Source organism: Cyprinus carpio, chromosome B10, assembly GCF_018340385.1.
Source record: "Cyprinus carpio isolate SPL01 chromosome B10, ASM1834038v1, whole genome shotgun sequence".
Lineage (NCBI taxonomy): Eukaryota > Metazoa > Chordata > Actinopteri > Cypriniformes > Cyprinidae > Cyprinus > Cyprinus carpio.
This window is the reverse complement of record NC_056606.1, coordinates 4,877,642-4,902,087: the sequence shown is the minus strand read 5'-3', so window position 1 is coordinate 4,902,087 and position 24,446 is coordinate 4,877,642. Positions and strand designations below refer to the sequence as shown.

Below are 24,446 nucleotides of genomic sequence, written 5' to 3'. Positions count from 1 at the left end.
ACAGCCAAATAGACAGACAGATAGATAGATAGATAGGGGACAGACACAGACAGAGAGACAGACAGATAGACAGACAGACAAGGGACAGACATACAGACAGACAGACAGACAGACAGATAGACAGGACAGCCAGAAGACAGACAGACAGATAGCTAGATAGACAGATAGATAGACAGAGAGACAGATAGATAGATGAGATAGACAGACAGGACAGACAGACAGATCGACAGACAGATACTGTTTAGAGATAGATAGATAGATAGATAGGATAGATAGATAGATAGATAGATAGACTGACAGAAGCAGGACAGATAGATAGACAGATAGACAGATAGATAGAGAGATAGATAGATAGAAGATAGACAGAGAGACAGACAGACAGACAGATAGATAGATAGATAGATAGATAGATAGATAGATAGATAGATAGATAGACAGAGACAGATAGACAGATAGATAGATAGATAGATAGATAGACAGACAGAGAGACAGACAGACAGACAGTCGGATAGATAGATAGATAGATAGATAGATAGATAGATACATAGATAGATAGATACAGAGATAGACAGATAGACAGACATGAATAAAAATAGATAGACAGATAGAGATAGATAAACATATAGACAGATAGATAGATAGATAGATAGATAGATAGATAGATAGATAGATAGATAGATAGATAGATAGATAGATAGACAGATAACAGGTAGACAGACCAGACAGACAGACAGATAGACAGCCAAGGATAGAGATAGACAGACAGATAGATAGATAGATAGAGAGGGATAGATGCACACACACATATATAGACATAGACAGATAGATAGATAGATATACAGACAGACAGACACAGACAGACAGATAGATAGATAGATAGATAGATAGACATGAAGATAAAAGATACAGACAGACACAGACAGACAGAGATATATGATAAACAGATAGACAGATAGATAGATAGATAGATAGATAGACAGAGACAGATAGATAGATAGACAGATAGATAGATAGATAGATAGATAGATAGATAGGATATGGCAGGCAGGCAGACAGACATATATACAGACAGACAGACAGACATAGATAGATCATAATGTTGTTAAGAGGAAGTTTTAAACAAATTGCTGTGTGTGTTTGTTTTCAGTAAGGTCATGTGTTTCCACCCCTGGTCTGACATCACCCTCCCCCTCATGCAGCCCGCAGAGATCCGCAAAGTGATTGACAAGTGGGCAGATCTGATTGTAGAGCTGGGTGCTGAGTACACATGGGTACAGGTTAGTACGTCATCTCACTTCTTTTTTTCTTCTTTTTTTTGGTGCACCTGTTACTTCACATACAAAAAAAAAATTTTAATATATATTTCACAAAAAAACACACCAAAAACACACAACACACATCAAAAAAAAACACACATTTCTCACACTCTCTGGGGTGTATAAAAACAAAAAAAAACATTCACCACCATTTGTTGCCTCAAGAAACTTTCTCTCTAGAAGCCATGGAGTCATGGGGACGTGACTGCATAAGAGTGTGTGTTTAAAGGAGACAGAGGCAGGGACAGCGCTCGATTAGGTTCTGTCCCAGTCTTCCTCATCAGCACTAATTGGATCAATTGGGAGATGTTCTTCAGTCAGGGTGTCTCAGCGCTGATCAATGACAGGCAGTGTGGAGCACTCCTCTGGCCTCTCTGGACGCATTAATGCTCCTGCAGGGGAATAATGGAGCACTTCAAAGGGTTCCAGGGATATGAATACAGTGAATTAAGATGTTTGTGCCAAAAGATAGTTAACTTATGAGCGTGAGAGAGTTCCTGAGCCTCAGTGGCTTTTTGACAGACTATAGATTCAGTTTAACGAAGGTTTTCTGCTTAAAGGTACAGAATCCTACACACTTTATCATTTTATGTTTTTCTCTGAAGTCCACTTATAACGTTAGTTATATTTCGTATGCCAAAAACAGTTATAATTTAGTTTTATATGACTATTTTCCATCCTTTTTTCTACTATTCCTTAACATCAGTAGATAAATGTCCTCTGTTAGGATTGGCTAACCTTCATATACCTGTATGGATTTTGTCTACTAATTTTTGGTACAGTCTGTGCTTTTTTGTCATTTTGTTTTGTATCTTATTAGTTGCTTTTCAGTAGTAAACTTTCACATCTTATTGCACCCACTGTCCCACATTCACATGCACAAGAATGTATGTGAAAGAAACACAAAATCGAATGTTTTTGGATAACTGGGGCCATTTTCATAAAAGTATCTTCTATGTTAAGACTGTCTTGAACACAGAACTAGTCTGAACAACAAGCAGTTAGCTAAGGGGTAATGAGTCTTATTTTTCAGATTTAAATTAGACCAATCAACTTTTTTTTATGTAACTGACTTAAAACAGCTATGATAAATACATAAATAACTGTGTACAACAATTGTTCTTATAAACCAACTACTAGTTCTCCAGTTTTCCCACAAACTGATAAATAATGAAGGGAGGACACTCATTGACTCCAAAGGACCATAGAACACATCCAATACCAAATAATACAAGAAAAGTGTATTCTCCTGGAGTGCAGGAATCCAATATACATTAAAGATATGGCAGTGTACAAACACCTCTTCTAATGCACTTTTAATGATGTACGATACATAACAGCTACAAACTTTCAAGGAGAGCAGTGCCATCATTTACAGGGTTAATTCACCCCAAAATGAAAAATCTGTCATTAAAGGGATACTCCACCCCAAAATGAAAGTTTTCATTTTCGGAACACAAGATATTTTGGATGAAAACAGGGAGGCTTGAGACTGTCCCATAGACTGCCAAGTAAAATACACTGTCAAGGTCCAGGAAAGTATGAAAAGCATCGTCAGAATAGTTCATCTGCCATCAGTGATTCAACCATAACGTTATGAAGCAACGAGAACACTTTTTGTACACGAAGAAAACAAAAATAATGACTTCATCAACAATTCCTCTTCTCTGTGTCTCTCCAAATCAGCGTAGTGGCATTTTGCCGAATCTGAGTAGTACGCAGGCAGCGTACACTCTTCTGTGTCAGCCACGCCATGGTCATCGATGGTCAGTGGGGGGGTGGTCAACAGAGTTTCTCCTGAAGTCAATCACAACCTCTTTTGTCTTCTCCACATTGAGTGACAGGTTGTTAGTGCCACACCATTCAGCCAGCTGTGCCACTTCCTCTCTGTAGTGTGTTTAGTCGTGGGTCAACAGCGTGAAGAGCAGCGGGCTGAGCACACAGCCTTGTGGGGCACCTGTGCTCAGTGTAGTAGTGCTCGAGGTGTTGTGGCCGACATGGACTGACTGAGGTCTTCCAGTTAGAAAGTCCAAGATCCAATTACAGAGGGAATTGTTAAGGCCCAGCAGGTTTAGTTTATTAATGAGATGTTGTAGAATTATTGTGTTGAATGTTGAGCTGAAGTCGATGAACAGCATTCTAACATAGGAGTCTTTATTTTCTAGGTGGGTAAGAGCCAGGTGGAGGGTTGAGGAAATTGCATCGTCTGTAGAGTGGTTTGGACGGTATGCAAACTGGAGCGGATCAAGTGTGTTGGGCTGGTTTTGATGTTGTGCATGACTAACCTCTCAAAGCACTTCATCATGATTGGAGTCAGCACTATGGGACGGTAGTCATTTAGAGTGGACACAAGTGATTTCTTTGGTACCGGTATGATTGTTGTAGATTTGAGACATGTGGGGACGACTGCCTGGCTTAGCGAGGTGTTGAAGATATCTGTTAGGACATCTGTCAGCTGTGCAGCACAGTCTTTCAGTACACGGCCAGGTATGTCGTCAGGACCTGCAGTTTTGCGTGGATTAATCCTAGATAGGGTCTTTCTTACATCGGGTGGAGACAGACAGAGCACCTGGACATTGGGAGGTATGGGCAGTTTTTGTGCAGGTGTGTCATTCTCCATTTCAAACCATGAATAAAAGTGGTTGAGTGCATCCGGGAGGGATGTGTCGTCATCACAGGCCTGTGGCGGGGGCTTGTAGTCTGCGATGGTCTGAAAGGCTTGCCACAGGCTCTGTGTGTCTCTGCTGTCTGTGAAGTGATTGTTGATTTTTTTTGAGCATATGACCGTTTTGCATTTTTGATGCCACAGGACAGACTGGCTCTTGCTGTTTTGAGGGCTGCTTTATTTCTTGATCTGAATGCTTCATCTCTGATCTTTAGCAGCCCACGAACCTCTGCTGTCATCCACGGCTTCTGGTTTGCAGGTGTGGTGATGGTCTTGGTGACTGTAACACCATCAATGCACTTTTTGATATAAGCACTCACAGTTTCAGTGTACTCCTGCAGGTCTGTGAGGTTGTTGTAGGTGGCTGCCTCTTTAAACATGTTCCAGTCTGTGCACTGAAAGCAGTCCTGTAGTTTTGAGGTAGCATCATCTGGCCAAACTGTGATGAGTTTTTGAACTGGTTTGGTGGGATGTGTCAGAATTTGTCAAATTTTGGCTGAATAAATCAAAAGTAGGTCAGTACACTTAAATCAAATCGCAATATAGACTAGTGCTTGTGAATAGTAAACCGCAAAAAGACTATTTAAATATAAGCCTTACATGTTCTGCATGTCTCTGTTTTGCTTGAAGAAAGCTTGATTCAATTTTTTCTCTACCGGTGCTAAGGGGGGGGGGGGGGGTTAGACCAATATGTCGGGGTGCTAAGAACATAAATTATATTGATGACATCAGAGTTACTTCATAAAGAAATTTTGCTAAACCCCATCAAAAAAAAATTCTGACGGGGCTATAGGCCCCCTTAGCCCTGGTGTAACGTCGTCACTGACAGAAGCTAAGGTCTTCACAGCAACCTGTCAAAATAAAAGTTTAACTTTAAGAAATTGTGACATAAATATGTTTCTGTTATACAGTAGAATGTAAGTCTCAATGATAACAATAATTGCTATTAGGAAATTATTATTAAAACATTATTGTTAAGGAATAATCACAGTGTTTTTACAAATTTTTAAAATTTTAACTGTAAACCTCTGTTGTGTGGCACTTTGTTTGCCAAAATAAATTTCATTTCATTTGATTATAAATTAGTTTTATCCCTTCATTTGATTACCAGATTAAATAAATAAATAAATAACACAGGACCCTAAAATTTATTTTTTGTTAAACTTTTAGTAAACATTAAATTGTGTAAGTGCGATGTTTTCAATTAATTAGACATGCTTTTTGATTACTAAAATGTAATTTAACAATTGAAATGGAGCCCAGAAAAAAAAAAAATGGAATCCTGAAAAATTACAAAAAAAAATAATAAAATGGATTTCATAGCATCCTACTTAAGGGTGCATATTACTACTCTAAAGTACTAATATGCACCTTTTAGAGGTAAATAAGATACAAAGTTGTCTCTTTAAGGGTTTTGCCCCAGTGACAAGCTGTTGTACTCCTAAAGGAACAGTTTTTGCTAAATTTTTCTGTTCATTAGGCCATAAAGCAGGGGTGTCCATCCGATCCTGTTCCTGGAGGGCCACCTTCCTGCAGAGTTTAGCTCCAACCCCAATTAAACACACCCGAACCAGCAAATAAAGGTCTTCAGGATAACTAGAAACGTCCAGGCAGGTGAGCTGGAGCTAAACTCTGCAGGAATGTAGCCCTACAGGAGCAGGATTGGACACCCCTCCTATAGACTGACCAGTTTGTCATTTTATGGTTCACAAGGTTGCTCCAGTGCATGTATCTATGTATTTGTGGCAAAAGGAAGCACCTTCAGTGCTTTTGCTGAGCTAGCATTGCTGTAGACGTACAGCATTATGGCACAGTGCCAACCTCGGGTTACTCCAGGGACATTGAATCTGTAACTTAACACCGTGTCCTAACCTGGGACTGTGACAAGCATTTTGTGCTGAGTCCACACTGTGAAATCCCATTGGTTCAAATTATACAGTAATTCTACACAGCTGCATATTAAACACTAAACATTAAAATATGTTCTGATTGCGTTGTGTGGTCTTGCATGTGTTGCGACAAATTACTTGATTTTGGAAATTTTTAATGTCATGCCAAGTTAGGACACAATGTGCTGTAACGCACTCTTTTTTGTTGATGTGAAAAAAGTTAACTTAATTAAAAACAGTTCCATGACATGTCTTTTTCTTCTTGTTTTCATTATCAATGTTGAAAATTCCACAAAAAGCTTTTTCCAATGAACATTTTCTTCAGTAATTTGTTGAAAGATGCACATGCAAACACACCAACACACTCTCAAGGCAATTTGTAACTATTTTACATTTTTGTGATTTTGTGGATAATTCATGTGAACTAATTCATCTGCACAATCTAATTAGTACTTTTTTTTTTTTTTTGTACCATCTGCTTATGGTATGTTCAAGTCCTGGGAACTTTTGAGTTGGGAAGAAGTAATTATGCCAGGTGTGTGAAAGTCACTTTGGCTGGAGCAACCTTTATAATTGCCTTTTTAAGTCTATATTTTTGCTTTTTTGTGATTTTAGGAAATTTATGAAGGTGCTGTAAACTTAATCAATACACATTGCCTGGCAAAAGAAAAAAGAAAAATGCCATTTGGATTTGCTAATTTATTAGCTTATTAATTTCCAGATAACGACTAGGGTTGGGAATCGTTAGAAATTTTCCGGTTCCGGTTCCGGTTCCGGTTCCGGTTCCAATTCCGATTCCGATTCCATTATTTATCCATTAAAATCATTAAATAACTATTAAAAAATAGTGGTAAGGAAAAATGCACAATACTCAACTTCTCAGTGCTCAATACTGTTTATTACTTACTGTCAACTTAATTTAAAGGTTGACAATGTCAAAATTCAACATATATTACAGTATACAGATCTCCATAAGTAGGGCTGTGTATTGTTAAAAAAAATTTCAGGTTCCAATTCCAGTTCCATTTAAATGAACTATTATTATGTTTTTTACTGTTTTACCTTATATAGTGTTGCTGGAAGGTAGTAAGTAATGTTGAGTAATTCTAGTCCATCAATCAGCATGTGCTTCAAAGTTGATGTTTTTTAAACTATCAATAACATTTTGCTTTTCAAGCAGGAATAAGCTGGTTGGCCAAATAGTCCCTTGAGGGCTAATACACTTGTTCATTTCCCTAAATTAATGAAATATAAACTGTTATACTTATAACTATGTATACACACACTCCATAAAGCCCCTATTTTACAAATTATAATGCAGTCAGGAGATGGTATGATGCAATGAGTGGTTTCCACATTTTAAACATTTAAAATCCATGAAAATAAATATTTTCTGTCACTTTGTTTATCACTCTTGAAATGCATATTTATTTAGTGGTCCAAGTTGAAGTCAGTATGTATATTAATGAGAATATAGCATAAATATATTGTAATTTAGTGGCGGGAGGTGCTGCTCGCTGCCGGTACATGTACAGTCAGATAAAACGACGTGCACAGTTATCAAAGGCGCGAGTGTGCGTACAGTCGTGAGAAACGTGTTCGGTAGTTAAAGACGCAGCATTTTTGTTATATGGTTTGTGACATCCTTTACGGGAAACGACGAATCATCAGAACACCAGCTAGCTAGTTTTATTGAATATATATATAACAACAACAACAACAACAACAAAAAACATTTATTTTATCAAATTTGCCATCATTAGAGACACTGCATGTATTGCACCTCCCGTTTTTTCTCACTTACAAGCCGACACCTCAGCAGCTCGGGACTTAAAGAAAACTTTGTTTTTCTCACGCGTAATTACGACATTGCAATGGCCTTCTTGTACATTCAGCATTTAAAACCAATCTTGCCACCGTTATGCGCCACTCATGGTTAGGTTTAAAGGTATAGGGCCAGATTAACTATCAGCTTGTGCCAGTGCAAACACTCATTCAGCGTTTAAAAACTACTGTTTGGATTTACTAAAGATTATCAGTTGTAAATTAGCACTGAAAAGGTGTGGACAGTTATTTTTTTGACTCACCTTATTGAATATGCATTGGTAAGAGTTTCCCTTTTAATCTGTAAATTTATGGGAGGAGAGTATTTAAATGAATCACGCAACACGATATACTAAGATTTGCGCTTGTCAATTCACTGGTATTTGCGGCATTATTTAACGGCCAAAAAAAGCATGTCTTAAAGCAGGTGGTAATTTGCGCTGCTATTGGTAGATTGCGCTGGTCATTATGGAAATTAGATGTTGTGTCTATGTTATTTAATGTTTGCTTTGTTAGTAAATCAGCCGCAGAATTTTCACCTCCCATCGGCGCTTTTATGGAATTGCACTCTAACACTAATTTGCCCGGTTTAGTAAATCTGGCCCTTAGATGCTTGTTTTTCATAAAACCGCGTGATTCTGTACGAATCACATTGTATGAATTCATACAAATTCACCACCTCATAAAATAATTGCATGCAATTGTGTTGAAACAGCAAATTATAATTTTCGGGAAAAGCAAGGTTCAATCCGAAAAGCATCTACAGGGGCGTTTCTACATTTCTTGCAGTTTATCGCGGTTAGCGACTCCTCAGATAACACCGGTGGTTATCTCCTCTCTGTTAAACACATCAGAGCATGTGTGCTGCCTCATCTTTGCGATTTACAGACCCTGAAGAGCGGTGACTTTAGCCGAGTCAATATTTATCAAGTGGAGTAGTCAAGGGCAGATCCTGCTCAAATCGCCCTTGAGGGAGGTGCCAGGAAGTCTTAAAACCTCCTTCGACAGGATGTTTCCTTTTAAACAGCAACATGTGCTCTGATCTCTTCATGTCTCAATAACAGAGTGCGTGTTTTGTCTGCACCTGTCTGTTTGAGTGTGTTTCTGTACACTTGTATACAGTTTGCCGTGGCTTGTTATGTCTGAGTTCTTTGAAAGGACGTAATGACTTTTTCTTTCTTGTTTCAGATCTTCGAGAATAAAGGAGCCATGATGGGCTGCTCAAACCCCCATCCTCACTGTCAGGTATGCCGTCACCTCGTTACTTCATTGATGTACCCTTTTTTCTAGCCCTCCTCCTGCCAATTAGCGCTTGCCCTGTCGACTCGCAGAGCCCTGAAATGCTACTCTGCAGATTAAGACATATCCGCTGCAGTCTTCGACTATCTGGAATGCTCTTTTTTAGGCTGGAATAGGTCTTTAACTGTCCCCTCAGTGGAGAGACTGCTGACGAGACACGGCTAATGCAAGCAGGAGCTTAAAAAGCCTGTAGACTCCAATTAGGGAAGTACAGAGATGGTCCAAGGAAAGACATCACCAAAACCGTCTTCCTGATAGAAAATTACTCTCGGCTCTCGCTCTCGGAGTCGAACGAGTTTGTCTTCTGGGATTTTATTTTTTAAAGGAGGTCGCTGGGATGGCAATGGGGTGGAAAACGTAGCTGCTTTTATCGGTTTGATAGCGTTCAGTGTAAACGATGTGTTTTATTGACATCTTCATGACTCCGAGCAGCAAGGAACTTCTGTTTCCTCTTGTTTCCCTTTTTCTGGCTGTCTGTCTTACCCTTGTTTCTTCTAAGCACAGGAAGCCTGTCACTGTCGTGCCGTGACAGCACAGCAAGCCAAACTCGCTGGGTTGGCCGCACACTGAGCTCCCTCTCCCTGAATTCATGAAGTGTTTATGGCTGTGTGCTCCGCTAGGGGGCAGTAGAGGATTTTCAGAAGGTTTGACATGAGCTCTGTTTAAAGGAGCTGTCAAAAACCTCTCATATTTTCCGTATCATACTTTCTTTATAATAAACCACACCTGAAGAATGAAGGTTTAACGGTCATACCATAGATTTATGGTTTACCGGCTTTCATTTATTTCTCAGCCTCATCAAATCTGATCTCTGGCGCCGATGCGCTGCAATGTGAACCAACTTGTTAGGTTGTGATTGATATAGTTTAGTTGGCTGGAGAAAGTTAGCTTATTCTGCAGGTGCAGGAAATTTCATTTTTGTAACACAGCGACCAAAATAAATGCAGCGCTATTATCAAAAACAGAAACTAAAAGAAAGTTAAAATGAAATTGAATGTAACAAAACATTTGAAAGTAAATTAAAAGACATTTTCATGACTGTAACTTGTAGTTTTTAATAAATGGTATCAAATAAAACTTGATAGTTTTATAAAACTTGAAACCTTAAGTAGACCTACAACCCTGCATTAAATGAAAATTAGATATCAGAAGTGTTTTAGAATTTATTCATATTTTGTGTTCGTTTTTGTTTTAATATTTTCAGTTTGCCTTTTAATTGTAGTTTATTTTTTGGTAATTTTGTTACATGCCTTTGTCATTTTATTAGCTTTTTAAATATATTTCTGTGTGCAGCTTTAATTAATTTTTATTTCAGTTTTATTTAATTCATTTCACTAGTTCATTTTTAGCTTATTTTATCTAAACTTATTTTCTTTCAGTAAGTTCCCAACATTTCTAATTTTCATTTAGGTTTTTTTTTTAAGTTTATGTTTTCATCTAATATTTCTTTTTATTAGTTTTAGTTGACAATCACACTGGATAGCAATAAAAGTAATACTGTGCTTAATAGCTTATTAACTTAGTTAACTTATTAATTGTGCAAGTTTAGCTTAGCTTAAACTTTGATGTGCGTAAAATTCTAACATTATAATGAAACCTAAACTAAAATAAAAACAAAAATAAACTGAAAATAATGATAAAAAAAAAAAAGCTAATTCAAAAGCACAAATCAGAAGTGGAACTAAAAACTGGAGTAGAGACAACATATTTGAACATTGAACAAATGACATGCTTTTTCCAGGTGGATTTTTTTTGGCACTAAATGTTAATAGACCCTTTAGCAGCTACGCATTAGACTAGTTTCCTTGGCAACAGCTCATCCATGCATCATACTGTCAGTATGACAACACATCCACCCCGCGTCCCAGTATGTGCTGGACGTGACATCAATCATCGACCTCTAACATAAATCAACCTCCCAGCATACACAGGCTCAGCCCTGATAGAATCATCCGTAAGCCGCTCTTAAGTTTCTCATATGATTTTATCAATGGACGCAGCTAAATATGAGCACGTAAATCCCCCTCCCTGTCCGTGTGTGTGGCCCCGTGGAGAGACTGGAGCTCTGTGTGGCTTAGGTCTATGTCAGCCGGCAGGAGTTGAGCTTTACCCAGCATGCCCTGGGAGAGATGGATAAGCCACGTGTATCCGGCTGCCCAGCTTCTCCAGGATGGGAGTATTTGCGGAGAGGGAGCGAGTGAGCGAGTGCTCGTGATACAGCGGGCTGCGTGTGTTGATCTGTGTCTCTTTCTCTCTGTCTGTCCCACGCTTTCTCATATCATCCATAACCACCCACCCCTGAACAAACACAAAACATCAGCTCTCAAAACAGAGACTCATCTGTCTCTTGAAACGATTATCGAGCTGCTGTTTTGTGAAATTTAAAACATGTTGTCTCAGGGTCTTTTCACACTTTTTGGCTCTCATCAGGGAATTTTAGCCTATGTGTGAATGGTCAAAATGGACTCTAAATACTTTAAAGTAATAGCTCACCCACAAATGAAAACTTGCTGAAAATGTCCACACCCTCAGGCCATCCAAGATGTAGATGAGTTTGGGAAACAGATTTAGAGAATTTTAGCATTTCATCACTTGCTCACCAATGGATGCTCTGCAGTGAATGGGTGCCGTCAGAATGAGAGTCCAAACATCTGATAAAAACAACGCAATAATCCACAAGTAATCCACACTTCTCCGGTCCTGCTGCTTTTGGAAAGCTGCGTGTTTGTAAGAAACAAATCAATAAACAAAACCATCATAAATACAAATTTAACTTCAAACTGTTGTTTCTTGCTAAGATATGAGTCCATAATCCATAATAATGATTCCTTCCGGTGAAAAAGTCATCTTGTCTGAATCAGGAGAGAAGTATGCACAGATCAAGCACCGTTTACACGCAAAAACAATCCAAAACAGTTTGAAAAGAATTTATCAATGGATTTTGATGTGAAGGACAACAGGAGATGGACTTTTCCACTGGAGGAAGCATTATTATGGATTATGAATTCATATTTTGGCCAGAATATTTTGGCATTTGTTTAAAGTTAAAACGTCTTTATTATTAATTTGTTTTTTACAAACAAGACGTTCGCTGATGGACTGTAGTTGTGTGGATTACTTGTGGATTATTGTTCATTTCAGGAGGCATCCATTCTAAATGCCAGGTGCATAAATTATTATATACAATATAGTTATTAATCATACTAATCATTATTCAATTATTGAGAGAGAGAAGGAGAAGGGGATGAAAGTTGCATGAATGAATTACATGCAATACAATGTCTGTGCATCTCTCTCTACAGACAGTGAATCTGTGAGTTTCCTTACTTCAGTGGTTTTACCTCCTCATTGTTTATGAATATAATACAGTGATCCAGTCTCTAAGGTATTTTATTAATAAAAGTCGCAGGGCAGCACTGACAATAAGTTTCTGTGCTCCTGAATGTTTTTGTGTGTGCTCTGTGTGCATGTGTGTTTGTCACTGAAAGCAGCACATTAATATAGAACGGTGATCAAACTGACTGGGAACTACCTGTGCATTAAAAAGTTTTAATGCATACCTGCCAGCCAATCAAAATTGAGTATTCAGGCAGACCATAGTAACAGATGTCTGTTTGTTTATTTATTTATTTTAAATAGAAATCTTACATTCTAAATTATAAACATCATCAGAAATTACATTACATTAAATTTTTGACCAAATCAATGCATCCTTGCTGAATAGAAACATCAATTCTTTGAAGAAAAAGCTTCAGTTATAAATGGTAGTGTACATATAAACTTTTATGTTTACAGTAAACTATAGTTCACTTTTATGCAATAAACCATGTGAATGTGAATAGAATTTTACATTTTTTGCCTGTGTTGGATTGTTTGAAACAGGACTGACACCCTTAGAGTGACTTCTTTCATGACTTTCACTCAAGTTTTCTGTCAACATGCTGCATCGCACTGCTAGGAAGGAGATTTTGGTGTAAAGAGAAATATTTGTTTAATTTTTTATAATAATACTAATACATAATTTCCACAAAATTGGATAAATAGCGGGTTGCCAAACAATTCCCTCCTGAGAACTGTATTTAGAATTCCATAGAGAGCCAATCTGACAGCTAAATTAGTGGTTTGGTGGTTGATTGAATCAGCTGTATTTTTTTTTAATAGTTTAAACATGAAAAGTGTTTAGAACCTTTCAAGATGAGAGAAATTTTCTCAGAGAATTTGAAATCCAGAGCTCACATTTTTTTCCAACTATGAGAAGCAGCAGCAAACAACCTGACTTGACGAACAATTATGGCTAGACACTGAAGAATAAATGAACTGTTAAAAAATTAACAGTCTTCTCTTTTTACGATTCTATTCAATTTCCCAAACGCATTCTGGTGACAGCATCTCTGGTTTATCCCTGCATGAACGTACGTTGTGTATAATGTCATCTTATCTGTGGATTTACATACACTGCTAACCGTAGCGATAGTAGAGAAACGGCAAGGAGAGAGATTGGCGGTCAGCACTGAGGTGTGATTGACGTTCTCTCCCTCGGAACTCCGTCTGATGCTTTTCCAAACGCCAAGTCAATCCGCTGCTCTCCTGAGCTCCGACACAGGCAGGAAATAAATAGTATACGCGTACGTCAGGAAACGTCAATCATCTGGACCATCTGTTAAGAACAGACGTATGAAAACTCCGAAGAACTGTAGTCTTCTCGGTATCGCCTGCGGGTCAGGCCTGAAAATCATCGCGCCACACGCTTCTTTTTAATATCTCTGATGTTGTCACTGCTAGCATATTTACTGACTTTGAGACGTGGTTTCTTTATGTTTTTTTGTGCTTCGCTGTTCTTGAGAGTGATGGACCGCTGTCTGGCGTTTTATTTCACCGAGGTTCATAAACGTGGCCTCTAGGGCCGCCGGACGTGTGAGTGAAGACTGCATGATTAGTTCCCCCTCCGTCCGTCTCCTCCTTCTCGACCCTCCTTTATCACTCCTGACATTCAAATCAGCAGCCGGAATACAGAGGAGCTGCCGACCGCTTGTTTAAAGCGACTCCCATGGCCGCCTGGTATTATCTTTAAAAACAGAGAAGGAGAGAGATGGGCTTTATGATTTCACAGCCGCAAAGGATTTTATTTCATTTTAGATATTTAATTGGAATTCTTGGGAAAATGGACTCGATTAAACGAGTGTTTTTCTTTTTCGCTCGTCTACAGGGACTTGATGTTTAATGCATAAGCACACGGCCTCGTTTTCAATAGCTCTCTGAGTAAAGTGCTTACCTGTGTGAACTTTCCTAGCCTCAAAGGTTGCGTGGAGCTCTGAGGGAATAGCGCTGTCATTAAGTACGCATAACTAAAGGCCTTCATGTGAACGGGCGTGAAAGCAATTATGAAAACGATGATACCGAGAGGGCTTTTTTTTTAAGTAGTCATCACCTCGGGCTGAAGAACCTGTTGACTTGCTGTATCTAAACGCCCCACTTAAGGTGTGTTCACACTGACAGCGTTTTGCAAGCAGAAAACCACCAGAGGGCTTTTATCTTCAGTGGGTCTTGATCATGAAACATGACAAGAATTAAATTCTGTGTAAATGCTTTGTAAAGCACAAAATGTGACATTTTGGGAAAGAATAGTTTTACAATCAGTGACAGTTAGCAACAAGACAAAGGTGAGCACAATTGAACTTTACGCAAATGAGCAGAATGACTACAAATTATTACCACAGTTGATTTAAAATGCCTTCTGCTGACCTGCTATAATAAATTGTCACATTTTACCAACAACTGTCACAATACACAATGCCAGTAATAAAAAACAATTAGATTAGAAAGCAAGCTGGAGAAATGTAGAATTTGTTAGATTTTTTTAAGTAAATATTTAATTTAATTTAATTTAATTTAATTTAATTTAATTTAATTTAATTTCACTATAGAACAACAGAGAGGGTGAAGGTTTTGGAAGAGAAGGTAAAAGTATTCTCGACAGTTTTATTTTGTTCACTAAAAGTAACAATATGAAAACCATTTTTTTAATTGAAATAAAACTAAAATAAAACTGAAAATAAATTGCATTTATATAGAAATATATAAAACTGACACTAGCAAATAAAAAAGGACAGAAAAATAATCTAAAAAAGAAAACTGAAAATATAAAAAATAAAAACTAATTCAAACAAAATAAAATAAAATATGAATAAATATTATAAGAGCATATAAATTAAACTAAATTAAACTTTTGCTTAATATGTAGTAAATTTTCATGTTTAATAGAGTTGGATTATTATTTTATTTATTTTTTTATTTTTTTGCAAAACTCGCAACAAACTGTAACGGACCAATTATAATCAACAAAGCTAATGAGAGCATTCTGGTTTAACCCTAGGGATGGGAATCATAATGAAATTATTGATTATGATTCTTCTTCTGATTAATGATTCCAGCTTAACTGTTCAATTAACTCTACTCTTAGTAGTTTTGAGGAAGAAATATTATTATTTTTTTTTAAAAAATACACAATTCCAAATGCCTGAGTATTTTAGTAATTTCAATAATAAATAAATGAACTGTTCTTGCAAAATTTGTTTACATAGAACTTTTTTATGGATTTTTAACAATCTTTTCAGAGACTTTATTAACTAAAAGAGACCTGGCTCATAGTGTAAGAGTCAGTCGGTCGTTATTTGTGTGGATTCTGGCTTGCACTGGATGTTTTAGAATCAGTTTATTTGGGAATTGAACAATGTTAGTTACTCTGTATTTGTTTTTATTCTCTAAAAAGAGTCACATAAGGCTCATTTGGAATTAGATTACACTATTTTGTTGGATGTTTATTATAAACTAAGCCATTAGTTGAAGAATCTTTCTACACACTCTGTATGTTTTGTGCTGTAGATTCAGTAGCGGTGCTGATATAAATGCAAGGAACATTATCGTAGTATTCAAATGTGATTTACGTAAGCACAGATTTAGGAACAATTTACACAGACGTTTGCTCCGCTCATGTTGCATGAATGAGGCTTGATGTTACAGAGTTTTGCACTAAGCAAATCTTAATTGCCTAATTATTGGTGAACAGCAGGTGTGCCTCTGCTCCACAGTTTCCCACAATGTCATGGAACACAAGTTGGAAAAACATCTTTGAAAAGCATCCAACAGTGATTCATATTCTGTAAACACTGAATCTTTCAGTCTTCTTTAACCCGGCTCTATTCATCTGCTTTTAATGCAGGCGCTGGCCACTTCTGAGCTCCCCAGTAGAAATCACCCTAAATATGATGAGGTGATTGGAGATGTGACCCACGAGTAATGATTCGTTTTCTTTTCAAAATCCTTCATTTTCAGAAATCCAAGCAAGCTCAGACATTTTGGCCCATCTCCTTGAGAAGCAGAATAAACACGGACAAACAAAGTGCTGCTCGCTTCCAGATGTTTGTTGGAAGTGGCTCTCATTGCCGAGGCCTTTAAAAAGAACAACCTTGATTTTTCTCAAGTGTTATTTAATTTTTACTGCATTATAAAAGTGAACTGCAGGGGAAAAACACGTTCCTAAATGAAGCAGTGATGTTGGATGTAGGAGATCTAATGAGTCATTTTCATTCTTTCTTATGATGATTTCAACACTCTTGGCTGCAAAGTGTCTTGTTTTAACTCTAATGTTTCAGAGCACGCTAGTACGACTGCTTTCTCTGGACATGATTTGGTTATTTAGTATCCACATTAAATTAATAATTGACCCTATTTTCTTTCTTAATGCACATTGCTGCTCTTACTGTAAGTGATGCATGTTGGATACATCTGATTCAAAAAATAAAATAAATAAGAAATGTTATTAAATATACTACTACTACTACTACTTATTTAGTAATAATAAGAATAAAAATAATACTTACTTAGTTAAATAAAAAATACAAATAAGCAAATAATACATGTTTGTCTTCTTAATCTTGAATTAAACTGTGATAACTTTTTATTCTCTTATTTTGACCACAAAGCAAAATTGTAAATAATTAAATGTATTTCTTGCTAGTAAGGATGCAAAATTAATAATTAATAACTTTAATAATTGTAAGTAGTTTAGATAAAGGTGTCTGCTAAATGAAGAAATGTAAATGCAAATATAAATGTAAATGTAAATAATAATAATAATAATAATAATAATAATAAAGAATTGCAAAGCGCTTTTTATAACAATTGAAAATTATGAAATTAAGACAGCCATAAATATTAATATTGTATTTAACAGTTTAAATGTAAATCTAAATTGCCATTACTTTTGTTCAATACACTGTAAAAATTTGTAACAATTAAATTAAGTAGTAAATAAAATAAGTAATAGTAAAAAAAAAGTAAATAAAGATTATTGAAGTATGTTTTGTCTTTCTACTTGTAAATTTAGAAATATTTTTTTTTTACTTCAGTTAGTTTAATTCAATGAATTGCATGCATATTCTTTGTAAATATAAGTTATAATAAATAATATAATATAATAAAGTTTTGCACAAATCTTTTCAGTGTACTTGAGTATACAGTGAAATATTACAGTAATAATATTTCTAATTTTGCTTTTGTTTAACTTTGTATTTTTATTTAGTAACAATAATAATATGAATAATAATAATAATTACATATATATATATATATATACATATATATATATATATATATATATATATATATATATATATATATATATATATATATATATACTACTATATATATATATAATTACTATTATTTTTCCCCCTTTCCAAATCGTGTAGCTCTTCTTGCTGGGTTTGAATTTCTAACTTTGTAAAATAAAAACCTCCCTGTTAAAGCTAAGATGTCAGAAATGTGTCAGAAGATGTCAAAGCTAAGACGTGTCAGTTGTGTAGTTATATACAGTTTTAATAGTCTTACAGAAGAACTGGGACGAGGATATTCAGTCGTTCGTGCCTTTTGATGAAAGGCTTCAGTCAAAAACTTGTTTAACCCGAGAGGTCAGATCAGTCTCCAATGTGCATTTAGAGTCACAGAGCTTGACTTTAAGACCCAAATCAATGGTTCGCAAGAAAACTGAGGTCAAAGAATCTCTCAGAGGTACGTATTAGATTCTGTAGGAAGTGCGTGCTTTAAAAAAAGAGTTTGGAAATACTTGTATTTGCAATCGCCGCTGGTAACCCAGGAGAACTCGGTTCTCACAGAGAGTCTAATTCATCATTTAGCTAGAGAGCTCATTTTCACAGTTGCTTTTTTAAATTATTTTTGGCAGCAGGCAAGCAGAAATTTGTCTCTTGATTATAACAACTGCTCCCTCGTGGATTATGATGGATTATGGAAACGTACACACGAATTAGAATTAGCTTCTCGGTGATTGACTGTGAGCTTTAAACCTCTCCAGTCGTGTCACATTAGTCAGGATGACCACGCACACAGGGAATATCTCACAGTGTTCAAATTCATTCTGCCATTTATCAACACAGACTCATTTTCATCTAGCTCCACTTGAGAAAAAAAAAAAAAACATTCTTTCTGAGCGTTTCATCCTGTTTTGTTTGCGATGTTGTCATCCTTCGCAACAGTTGGTGGGTTTGCAATGATGAAAAGCTAGATGTATGTGTTGGAAAACTTTACCCACCGCTGTTAAAAAGAGACTTTTTATTAGACCTCTAAATGCGAAATGAATGCAGTTGGATGCATTTCTGAAACTTTACGTACGAGCAGAACAATCAAATGTAATTTAGTTTTATTGGGTACTGAATGTGGTCTGGGGCTGGCAGGTGTATTGGCAGCTGATGTTGCTGGATTCGGCCTGTTGGTTTCTAATGGATGTTTGGATTGAACATGCAAAGGCAGTGCAGGACTGTGACCTTGACATTTCACAAGTTCAAGTGTCTTTTCCTTTTCAGTCTCTTCTAGAAGATAATTGCCATATGGCTGCAGGGACTCTGCAAATTACATTTGAGAACCAGTAGGCTATAAGTAGAAAACATTGATGCAGTACTTTCATAAGAATTCATATAATGCATTACAAGTTCTTAAGATTAATGAAATATCATGCAATAGAATGAAATAACATGAAATAGTAATGCACAGTATTTTAATAGCATTTAGGTTTTCATTTCTACATAAACATGCAATGTTCAATTAAGTATAATTACTTAACAATACAATTAGTTTATGTGGTATGATCGAATAAGAATGAATGAAAAATGGTATATTGATAAATTAACACTAATGTAGATTTATCAATCTACATTAGTGTTAATTTATCGATATATCATAGCATTCATGCTATTATTATTATTATTATTATTTGATGTGTGATGCATAAAGCATGAATTAATATGAATGAACTGAACCTTATTGTAAAGTGTTACACAATATATGCTCACCAAGGCTACAGTAAAATAGTGAAAACGTTGTATAATTCAAAATACCTTTCTATCTGAATATATTGTAAAATGTAATTAATTCCTGTGATTAAATCTGAATTTTCAGCATCATTACTCCAGTCTTCAGTGTCACATGATCCTTCAGAAATCATACTAATTTGCTGATTTGCTGCTCAAAAAACAAAACAAAAAATCATTTCTGCTTATTATCAATGTTGAAAACAATTGTGCTGCTTCATATTTTTGTGGAAACCTGCATTTTTCAGGGTTATTTGTTGATTAGAAAACATTTTGTGATATTAAATATGTCTTTACTGTCAGTTTTGATCAGTTTAGTGTGTCCTTTCAAAAAAATCATGGACACTCAGCCATTCAGTAAGCAGTTTAATTCACATTTATTGTTAAAAAGTATCCTGGTTAGATTTAATCTTAACTACATGTGCTTCATAGAATGACTGTTTCTTTAAATACTGAATGTAGTGATATTGAATTAACTCAAATTCATAATTAGTCTAATACGTGCTATATATGTAGATTTATGCTAATATGCAAGTACTAAAACAATTTAGCACATCATGGAATTGTCTTAATACCAGACCAGCCTGTTACCTAACATCTAGTGTATCCAGTGCTAAAATAATTACCTTCAAGCTCTTGCCAAACTTTTCAGCTAATATTTTTAAAGCCACAATGAAATGTATTTTTCATTTAATCTTAAATGTATCCCTTTTTGAGGTATTTTTACCTCAAAATTTGCCTCTAAGTTAAACAATGTAATTAAAATTGATCTTATTTGCTTTCTTAGTATTTTTTTGTGCATGATTTGAACTAGATTCACAAACATTAGCTTGTGTCAAGATGTCTTTCAAAAGTGAACGTTACCTTCTCTAACGTAGCTTTTCTAAAAGACGAGTGTTTCAGCAATATTTCTCCACAATTTACTACAAACTCAAACTGAGAAAGTTTAAAGAGAACCATCTGAAATACTATACTATATCCACTTATTTTTAACACACTGTTTTCGAAGATTTATGAATCGGAATTAACTGCAAACTATTATGTGGTAAATTCATGGTAAAGACCCTTGAGAGAGTCTTCCATGCATGTATGGCACTGCTTTAAATTGCTAAAATTGAGCGCCCAAAAACTCCACATCTCTATGCAGAAAATCGCATTTGTCTCGCAAGTGAGTAATGACCAAGTTTCTTTCCTCGGGAAGATACGTTTGCGGAGAGCTCTTGTGGGAGCTCCGTTTTGAGGAGAAGTATCGGAGAAGCAGAATCTCTCTCAGCAGCCTTTTTTGTTGAAGATGTATAGGAGACAGTGTCAGAACTCTCTCTGGGCAGCTGGAAAGATGAATGTTTTAAAGTGTCTTTCCCAATTGCTGTCCCTAAATCATCTCTATAAGGCTAAAGATGTACTGCAAGTACCAGCTCCACTAGTTGCGAAGTATAATTGGATGTGTGTCTGTGCTCTCCGTGCTTCACTGGCTACATACTGTACTTTGCTATCAATTTGCATATGTTAAATACGGGCCTGCTTTGCCGTTATAGTTATTTTCATAGCTGGAAGGGATTTTTTTTTTGTGATTATGTGCAGCCGAAATGTTGTTTTTGTTCCTGAAAGCTGTTCTAAAATTTTCCGTATCAACAGAGTCTGATTAGCGAGACTCCCACACAGGTTTCACGTCTTTGTGCTATTCCTGTTTCTCTCTTCAGGTTTGGGCCAGTAATTTTCTTCCCAATGAAGCGGCGCTGGCGGAGCGCTGTCAGAGAGACTTCCTGCAGAAGCACGGAGAGCCTTTGCTGGTTCAGTATGCTCGAATGGAGGCACAAGCACAGGTAAAACACCCACATAAGACACAGTTCATAGCGCTCAGCAGTCTGTCAGCATTAAAACTCCCTATAGATAGTTTGTAAAGGCTCTCAGTGTGAGTGCTTCTGACAGCCCTGCTGAGGGAAAAACAGCAGAAACCAGTCTAAGGTGGTTTTCTGGTCTTGGCTGGCCACCGAACTGGTTAAATTGGTGTAGTTTGATGGGTTTAAGGCGGTTTTGGGGACTTTTCAGCTGGTAAGTCTGAAGTCAAAGGACCCATTTGAGACGTGTATACTAGTACTAAGTGATACTCCACCTAGGGCTGAGTGATAAAACAACATCATATTGAATTGTATGAAGACTTGAACACATGAACTTCATCTCAAAAACTCACCACACAATCACTTCACAATCTCATCACAAAAAAACTAGAAAAAAACAAACACCAAATACACACTGAAGCAACAACCATTCAAAAAAAAAGTCCAAAATAAAATAATAATAAATAATTATGTCAGAAATGCATTACTATTGTGTACTAAAATGTAATTTTTAAGTAATAATAATTATTTTTAATAATAATAATAATAATAAATATTTTCATTTACCTGACCCTTAGAGAAAAACAAAAATATGTAATTTTAATGCTATTTCAAACAGATTGATCTGTACAAGTGCAGATGGGTCAGTGACAATGCTTTTCGTATTTATATATAACTTTAATTGTATATATATATATATATATATATATATATAGTAATTTTGTTGTACTTTACAGTATTTATATATATATATATATAACAACTTTAATTGTACTTACATTTTAGTAATTTTGTTGTACTTGTCATTATTATTATTATATAGATTTTAAATATAATTATTATATAAACCTCTATACATTTTATTAATTTTTATTTAATTTTTATTTACAAGTTTTTTTTTTTTATTTAGTTTGTTACTTTAGTAAGTTTATATATATAAAAAACATTTCATTCATTATAAAGTCTCAACATTTTAGTCTAGTTTTAGCCGAACAAAACCTGCAGTATTTCAGTCTAGAGTCTCAATTATTTTAGTTCTAGTTTTAATGAAAACTTCACATTAAACCAACATTTTAGTCTAGTTTTAGCCGAACAAAACCTGCAGTATTTCAGTCTAGTTTTAGTCAATGAAAACTTCACATTTTAGCAATAAGATTGTTATTAATTATCCGTACAGCAGTATTAATTTTGGCAGCCTTTTTAAATTTAGTCTTAGTCTTACTCAAATGTAGTTATCATGTTTAGACAAGCTTGTCCTGTTTTTGTTTATTTAATGAAATGTATGAGCATTTTAGTCAGGTTTTTTAGTCAGTGAAATCTTAGTCACATTTTCGTCATTCTGTATAATGGTTTAACTGATATATATACATATTTTTTTTTTCTCAAAATGATAATCGTAATGATTGCTGACATTTGAGAAATTTACTTTTGCATTTCAGGTATTGCACTTTCTCCAGTAAACACAAATCAATAGAATGTGGACACATACATGGTGTATTTTACCTCATCTAATGTACTGATTAATTATAGTTTTTATATTATATAAATCAACACCAAAGACTTATGCAATCTCTCGGTCTACATTATGAAAACTGCTAAAACAAATGAAAAATATTATAACAGGGAGATTCCAAGTAATTCCACTAATTCCATAATTGCAATAGTCTATTTCTCTATTAAAACAACATCGATTGAGTAAATGTATTTATTCAGCAGTCACAATCGCAAACAATATCGTGAGATCTCATGACAGAACACTGACCGGCTGAATGAAGCTTGCATTTAGATCGAAACTTTAGATGTAACTCTAGATTTAAACTCCAGCTTGTTTGTTTTTTCAGATCATCTGCGGCGGCACTTCCGCAATGAGGAGTGAGTATGTGCACATGGTTGCCAGATTGCTTAAAATAAGCAAAAAATAAGCATAAAATTGATATCTGGCAACCGCACTCATGAAAGCTCTCATGCTAGAGGTGTGTAGAGCAGTCAGCAATAACATTTTGTCTCCTCTTTTGACGAAAATAAAAATAGTTTTTTGGTAAAGTTTTACTCTCATCTTATTTTGTCAACAAAATTGCATGTTGATATAGTCTTAGTTATCATTTATTGACCTTATTGTCATCCCGTCTTCGTCTTCATCTCGTCTTAGTCACGGGAAAAAAGCTCGTCATCGAATATTTTTCGTCATAGTCTTCGTTAATTAAATTAACACTAGTGCCAAGTTTTTCATGTTGGTATCATGTGATTTTGGAAAACTTTTTTACTATTTTCAAGAACAGTTTACATTTTATGACTCTAAAAATGTCATATGGTGTAACTATCAAGTAAATAACATAAGTAATCAAGTAATAACATTTTCATAACACTTTGAATACATGCGAGTGTACACATCTTAAGCTTGTTTGTATAAATTGCATATTTAAGTGTTTTTATTTAAATGAATAGATCCATACCAAAAAGAATGATATACCATCCTTCTCCTTGTTCATAATATATTTTGTCTAATCTGATTATGCTTTTAGCTTGTGTAATGTAGTATTCTGAAATGCGTTTAGCATGTTTAACCATGTTTAAATCCGTTCTGCTGAAATTCAGTGAAGGAAAAAAATAAATGCAGAAAAAGTCCACAAGTTCTATCTAGGCCCATCTAATACTGTCTGCCATAACAAGTCATCCTTTCTTGTTTGTTTGTTTGTGTTCTCTCTTGATTGCAACACTCCCTTGTAAGGTGTGTTGCCTCCTCGCCCACTGCATGCTTTACAAGGGGGCGTTGGAGCATTAGCATACGCAGCTGAATCTCTAGCACGCTGCTGTGTGTCTCTGTGTGTGTCACCTGGGCCCTGATCATAATATTGCACTGGGCAGGATGCTGATGGCATGCTGAATCAGCAGGGAAGAGCTGAGCACATACGGCCCAATCCGCTGCTCTCGCACTTCAGCGCAATCTGCTAGCCAAGCATGCAACGCAACGAGAAAAGCTTTCATTAGCATAATGAGGCAGACATAATACTGAACTTGGTTAAATCATAAGTAATCAAGAAAAAGAGAGAGTGTGTGTGGGGGGTGTTATTTAGTATACATGCTAAAATAGTTTTGTTTGTTACTAACAGTATTTGAGCACTTGTGGCTGCATTATATTGAACATGACAGTTCATAGTATTACATTCCACTTTAAACATTTTTATTAAAATCAATAAATGTAATGTATTTTAATAAACTAAATATTTATCTAT

At 35.7% G+C, this 24,446-nt stretch overlaps 1 protein-coding gene across 1 annotated transcript in view; it reads left to right on the top strand.

Annotated features, from left to right (window-relative positions):
• Positions 1-24,446, top strand: part of galt (galactose-1-phosphate uridylyltransferase) — a 109,664-nt gene that overhangs the window by 7,180 nt on the left and 78,038 nt on the right. Inside the window, exons 5-7 of the mRNA XM_042732165.1 lie at positions 1,148-1,277; positions 8,883-8,939; positions 21,076-21,198. Of these exons, the coding sequence (XP_042588099.1) occupies positions 1,148-1,277; positions 8,883-8,939; positions 21,076-21,198 (310 nt within the window). The remainder of the gene's footprint in view (positions 1-1,147; positions 1,278-8,882; positions 8,940-21,075; positions 21,199-24,446) is intronic.